General features: G+C 40.8%; 1 protein-coding gene across 1 annotated transcript in view; it reads right to left on the minus strand.

Annotated features, from left to right (window-relative positions):
- Positions 1–7,460, minus strand: part of STXBP5L (syntaxin binding protein 5L) — a 176,529-nt gene that overhangs the window by 34,462 nt on the left and 134,607 nt on the right. The window contains exons 19-20 of the mRNA XM_072422851.1: positions 5,308–5,379; positions 2,795–2,860 (exon numbers count right to left, since the gene is read on the minus strand). Of these exons, the coding sequence (XP_072278952.1) occupies positions 2,795–2,860; positions 5,308–5,379 (138 nt within the window). The remainder of the gene's footprint in view (positions 1–2,794; positions 2,861–5,307; positions 5,380–7,460) is intronic.

Below are 7,460 nucleotides of genomic sequence, written 5' to 3' on the forward strand. Positions count from 1 at the left end.
GAAGTGGAAAGAAATATTTACAAGGGGTATTTAGGTTGATAGTCCTACACTGGTTGTAATGCGTAATGGAAATTAGGTTGCATTACTGTAGTGGAAAACCCACACAAATACTTGCTGCTTTGGTGACAGAATAAGATAGAAAGAATGTTTCCATAGAGTAATGATGGGTATCAAGGTGGGACAACTATAAATGTGTCTGAAGACACACAAGTAGTGTCGTTAACACGGCACACAATGCTGACTTCACTCTAAGGATCTTTTTGATGGTGAAAAATCACATAATAAATATAGTAAATACTCACCTGGTCCCATGCACCTGTTCCTTTCTGGCTTGGTAAGAGATAAGGGACATTCTGCATCCTATCAATCAGTGATGCAGAGGTAGGGATTGATGTGTACAGCCAGCTAAGTATCTGTATGGTGATCTTGGCCCTGGCACGTTGTCTCCAGCAACATAATAACTAGCATGCCATGGCCTTTTGACACTACACTAAAAACACTAACACACATTTGTACACACATAATACATTTACACAACAAACATTAACCATACAAACACACTAAAACATAATAAACACATTTACCATCCTCACTTTCACACTCTCACCTACCTATGCTCTTGCATGCATTGTTCCAGCAGTCTGGTCTCCTTACAGTGGAATCCCCTAAAGCAGCTGCCTCTGCTACGGCCTGACCTGAGCAGGAGTCAGTGGCACTGTCTGGGTGGAAGATGTGTTTGGCCCCTACAAGGCTTGTGAGATGGATACCCTTGGTTTCTGTTGGGTGGTGACCGTAGATCTCTGTGCATGGCAAACTAATTGAACTAGCAGGACAAACCTTAGCGAATATAGAACTACTACATGTAGGCAGCCAGAGCAAGTAGCAAGAAGAAACACCACTACTAGTCCTAAATGGGTCCTCCTCCTAATAGCTATGGTGGTTGGTTCACTAGTGACTTAGAGTTTTGGGATTCCAAGAGTCGGGTTAAAGCACCAGTGCACCTTTGTTTGTAAGTATTCTAATAAACCTAGAATACTTATTAAATCAGTGCTAAAACTGCATTGTCCTTGAATATGGGTCACCTGTGTGTACTTCTTCCAGATCTTTGCAGCAATCCAGCATGAAATAACTCCTGCACTGGGCCTCAGTGGAGGAACTTCTACCACCAGACCAGTCACCACTACTCTCCGGTCTTGTGCAATGTGATTAGTCTTCTATCCTTCCCTCTGTAATTTTCAGCCTGTAGTGGGTGAAGGTTTTGGAACCCCTCACAGAGATTTTGTCACCATCACTCTTACAAAACATTACAATATATACTGTGAAGGCATTTGGTGCACACAATTATGACAACACAGATGCCCCCCAGATATGGTAACACATTCTGCCCCCAAATATAACATTGACCACCACAAATATGATAGCATAGAAACGTCCAAGATTTGATAACAAAACTCCCCCTCCCCAGATATGATAGAACTGACTCCCCAAACTCTTACATATGATAAAACAGACCCAAAATATGATATCACAGACATCTTTAGATATGATAACACAGATGCCCTCCACAGATATATGATAACACAAACCCCCAATCCCAGATATAGTAATACAGATATGTAACACCCCCTCAGATATAATAACCCCTTGAATATGATGACACAGACACCCCCAGATGTGATAGCACAGACAACCTCTCCACATATGATAACACAGACACATTTTAGATATGGTTACTCAGAGCCTCCACCAGATATAACATATATCCCCTATAAATAACATAACACAGACCCCCCTGCCTAAATATGATAGCACAGATCACCCCTCAGATACTCTGCTCCAAAGGTATGGTGAAATGGACCCCACTTAAGATATGAAAACACAAGCACCCCCAAAATACAATAGCACAGGCAACCCTCCAGATATATATAACAAAGACTCCCCCCTTATATATAACACAGAACCCACCTTAATAATGATAATACAAATCCCCACCCATTGATAGACTGCTCCACTGCAACATGGACTGACCCCCCTGGTTAGAATGGGCACCCCTCCATCCTCATACATGACAGTATAGATATACCCCCCCCCCCCAATTTATAGTGGCAAAAAAACCCTCACATGTGTTCCCCCTTCTCAACATATTATAAAAGACCCAATCTCCTGGTTTTGTGTGATACTTCCCCCACCTCCTAGATTGTAAGCTCTTCTGGACAGGGTCATCTCCTCCTCCTGTGTCACTGTATCTGTCTTTTATTTGCAACCCCTGTTTAACGTACAGCACTGCGTAATTTGTTGGCACTATAAAAATCCTGTTTGATAATAATAATATTTTTGTAGACCTCCCTGAGACACAATGGACGCCCATTCATACATGACAATGCAGACTCCCCACTCAGTCTAGATACCCCAAAATATGATGCTAGAGTAGATTGACTCCCTCCAATTTGAGAGTACAGATCCACCAAATATCTTTGGGGCCCCCATCAACTTGATATGATTGTAAAACAATAACCCCCTCCTCTCCAGATATAGGGGAACAATAATCACCCCATATCATCATATGTTAGGAAAATCTACTCATATGTGACGGGTGATTATTGTTCTACCATATCTAGAGATGCTCCCCTAGCAAAGACCAATAAAATAACACAGACCCCTCTTCAATATGATAACAAAAGATGAAGGCCCCAACCACCCAGATATGAAATTGTAGAACCCCTAACATATAATTCTCCCCCTAAAGCCGGCCTTAAATATGACAATACAGATGCTCAAATTCCATCTCATGTACCTGAAGTTGGAGACTTGCAGCGATCCAGGTCCAGGGATACAGGGCTGTCTGTGAGTTCTGTTAGACCTGAAAGTAAAACATTCCCATTATAATAATGACACTTTAAAATGCCCACTAGAGAACTCTTCTGCTCTGAGTACTTTTATTATACACTCCCCGTGCACTTCTTTCCCACATCTGCACAAGAAATCACTCTTTTCTTTTCACATGTTTGCAGAAAATAAAGCTAATGTTCAGCTAATCACAATTCTTGTCTCGGGTAGAAAGTCCTCTTCGGCTGCTGGCAGAAGAAAACCGGGCAGCAATGGATTTTAAGGTGACATCAATTGAAACTGAAAGCAGTAAACATTTATGACCCACGGAAGATTAAACTTATTTGTTAGACATTGTGACTTGTGTTATTCAGGTGATAAAATCAACAGCAAGTCCCTAGCAAATCTGCACAGTAAGAGTCAGACTATTGTTTATGTATTGTATCGGTACATTTTCTATACACAAAGAGAAAAGCTTTTGGTGTTACTTGGGTCCGGGTGTGCAGGCCTTAGCTCACAGAAATATGCAAACTAGCTATCCCTGAATGTTAAAAACAAATGTAATTCTTCGTATGTTAGGCTACGTACACACGTCAAATGATTCTCGCTCGATAATTGCCTCAGGGCTGATATTGGACGAGAATCTGGCTGTGTGTACAGCACTCGTCGTTCATAGAACTGTCCTGGCAGATCCAGCGAAGGGGAGACAGGGCAGTGCCGCTCCATTGTTCTCCCCTTCTGTAGAGCAGAATAACGTTGTATGGACAGCACCCGTTCATGCATCTTTCAGTCTTTTGCCATTGCAAAGGAACGTTAAAAACTTCTAGATTGTAAGCTCTACGGGGCAGGGTCCTTTCCTCCTGTATCACTGTCGGTATTAGTCTGTCATTTGCAATCCCTATTTAATGTACAGCGCTGCGTAATATGTTGGTGCTATATAAATCCTGTTTATTAATAATGAATCTTAATAATAATATTCCCTTCCAACGACAATGGGATCTGTTGACTTTGGTACACAAATAAAAGGACATGATGAGATGTTTTGACATTTGCCTAATTTCTGCTAGGATCATATTTGTTGTAATGATGTTGTAATAGATTATTTATGTTAATTTTAAAGCTTAGGTTTAGCGATAGCTGAAAGAAAGTGTAATGGTACCCATAAATGTTAGCTAAGGCATTCAGATACCTGAAATTGTATAGCATTTCCTCCTGCTGCTGGGGTCACGATTAGGTAAATTAGAAACCCTATCTTCAATGGGATCCCAGCAATAAGCAGCACATGTACCACTTACCTCTTCCTCTTTACTTTTCTATTCTAAAACAAAAATGTTCCCTGTATGTGGACTGGGTGATGGACGGGACAGCCTGTTGAATGATGACAACCTCCTAATAACTTTGGTCACCTAATGGTATCCTAAGCAATATGTTTCACCCCAAATGATAAGCTAGACAACAAATCTTCTTTATTTATTACATATATTCTGAAATTTGACTAATAGGTAAATTCAGCAAATGCAAGGCATAAGCAATTCCTTCCCTCTCCTCCATATAGAGGTAAGGATTGGTGCCCATTTGCACATACAATTTCTAGAATCACTGTGCCCAATAACAAAGAAAGGAAGCCCTATAGGCCCTAGCCGTGCAGGGAATCCTTTCATTCGTTCAATAGTATTTGGTGTGTTGACATTAAACCAAGGCCTAGCAGACACATGCTGATATTCCTTTACAATCCAATATAATTAGAAACAAATTGATTTTTGGTCCTCAATCAGATGTGGAATGATTGAATGTGTTGTCAAATATGTAATAAAAGTACAAAAGTAATGTTATATTTAAAAATGATTGAGCAAATGCAATCAAAGTGGCTAACCTAATACCCACACCCAAGGATTGGAAGGCAGAATATTGTACTGTTTTAGGACTATAGACTGAGCAATTACTATTTAATAAATTAGTGGATGTGTTTGTGTGTGCAATATCTATGCGGGCATTCTATTTCCTATTGTGTCTACAAGACAAGAGGTTAAGGAAAGCCCCCCATAATGGGACAGTTGGTTGTATATGTTCTAATCTGTATGGCTTTGGAAATACTTTATTACATTTAGTAGGAGTAAGTGCGGCGCTATAGGTGCTAAAGTTAGATCACATAGGACAAAACGTACAGTTATACAAGACTTTACTGAAAGGACAACTTTAATATCAGTACAGACATCATCCATAAAACAAGTCACACACAAGTTACAGTGTTTACAAGTAATTATCAGCTAAAGACGGCAGACAGATTCCTTCCATGTCATCACTCAGTTGTGTGGTCTGGTACAAAATAACAACAAGCCAGCAGACTGCCAGCTGAGCTCCATACATTTCATAAATCAACAACAGAAGAAACCATGCAGGAGAAACGCGTTTTTGGAAAAACACATTTCATAAGATGTAAAGCAAACACAAGCACCAAGCTCTGCCCTCCGAAGAACTTACTCTGATAGGAAGTACGGATCCGTTTCGTTAAATCTGGGTAAAAATTAGACAGGCCACGCATGCAAAAGTTGTCTGTGGAGCATGCCAGAACATCAGCAGATCAGCAGCAGCAGCAGGCAGAGAAAAGAAAGAAAAACAAAGGTCTACGGTGAAAGAACGTGACATTCGTAGCGGCCGAGGTGACCACCCACCACCAGCGTGACAACCATCAGGTAAAAGATCTTTGGGAAAAAGAGTGTGGATTGATGCAGAGCTGACATTACAAGAATCTCATAACGCAACTTTGACAGGAAGAATGATTTATAATTTATTTGATAAAATGGGATTTCATCATAGTGGTGGGAATGGTGGGAACTCTATAACGAAGATAAGCAATCACAGGAAGTAAGGAAGGAAAACCTCTCCAATGGAGTCACCAAAGCTCAGTAGTCCATCGGACTGACCTAACAGTTTGAGTGGAATGATCATATAAATAAATACTGTGGTTAACCTATGAATATTTAAGTATTTCCAACAAGCCCACACCGACCTCTGTAGCTGCTGTGGAGCTATTCATCCTCAAAGCATACAGCTTATATACTTGTCTCAGCAGCTTAGCTCCCTACGCTTCCCGTTCCCCACCACCTTCCCTCCTTCTGTGACCCAGCAGCTCAGGTCACCCTGCCTACCCCTTACAAAAAGCCGCCCAGTCACAGCCAGGAGGGAGGACTAATGTATTCTTTCTTTTATTTCTATATTTTTTAGCTGTTTATGGTCAGCCAAGGCATTAAATCCACACCAATTTTCCCAGAAACAGAACATAAATAGACAGAAAGTACAAACATGTAATGCAGGCAAACTATTAAAGACATATTAAACCATTGACTGCATGAATATATGTGAAGCCAGCTCTGGGAAATCCATTTATATCTTTGCATAATCACGTGTTTTTGGTTAAAATAGGTCATGTAATCTAGAGAGTACATCAATAGATAGAGGCGAGGTGTGTATGCATGAGGATGAACTTACACACTTGGCTGAATGTAGCATGCATGTCTATAGCACAAACATTCTAAAGTACAATCACTTGACGGATTTTAAGTAATTTTCTTAACAACCCTAAACTATATGATCAAAAGCATGAGGACCTTTTTCCGGTTTACTATGTTACAGCTTTAACACTTGGAGAAAATTGTATTCCTTCAGCTCTGTGGTCACAGTTTGGTGAAGACCCTTTTCTGTTCTCTCTATGTCTGTTCCCCCGGTACAAAGCCAGCTCCATAAAGACATGGGGTCACCAGTTTGGTGTGGAGGAACTTGAGTGTCCTGCACAAAGGCCTAACCTCAACCCTACTTAACACTTTTGGGATGAATTGTAATGGTGAGTGAGGGCTCCTCACCTGAACATCACACCTACCTATATGGCCAGGTATACAGAGGACACATCGTCAAATGAAGGACTTTAGGTGTCCCCATTGAAGAGTCCTGGCAATCCTCCAATATACAAAGACATTATAGACAACTCTGGTCCCAATGGTCAAAAGTCTAAGAAGCCTCCCCATGGTTGGACTTAGAGGTTTCCAGTGAAGGGTCAAATATGAGACCTTGTTGACACTTGTGCTTTTCCAGCCTTATGGCCATGGTTTATTGAAGATACGTTTCTGTTCTCTCCATGACTGTTTCCCAAGGTACAAAGCCAGCTCCATAAAGACATGGGGTGACCAGTTTAGTGTGGAGGAACTTGAGCGTCATGCACAGAGCCCTGACCTCACCCTACTGTGTACCTTTGGGTAAAATGAAATTATGAGCCAGGTCTTCTCATCCAACTTCAGTACCTGACATCACAAGTGGGCACAAATGCCCATTGAACATTAAAATCTTGTGTCAAGTCTTTCCAGGATGTTTTTACCGGCAAATGAGAGCAAACTCTATGTTATTGGTCATGGTTTAAATATGGGCTGACCAGCAGGGAGAAAAATCTGATTACTAGCTGGTGTTACTATTTTCATAATGATTTTTTTAGATTGCTGGTATTGTTTTAATAGATTATAGCTATTGCAATCAATACATTTAACTGGTTTGCCAGTCAATCAACGTTAATTTGCCTTCAGGCTTTTCGTTTTGAGCACGTTCAAGCAAAAACTAGTTACATTTGCCGTAAAGTGTAAATAAAG

The sequence above is a fragment of the Pyxicephalus adspersus genome, chromosome 1, assembly GCF_032062135.1.
Source record: "Pyxicephalus adspersus chromosome 1, UCB_Pads_2.0, whole genome shotgun sequence".
NCBI classification, from domain to species: domain Eukaryota; kingdom Metazoa; phylum Chordata; class Amphibia; order Anura; family Pyxicephalidae; genus Pyxicephalus; species Pyxicephalus adspersus.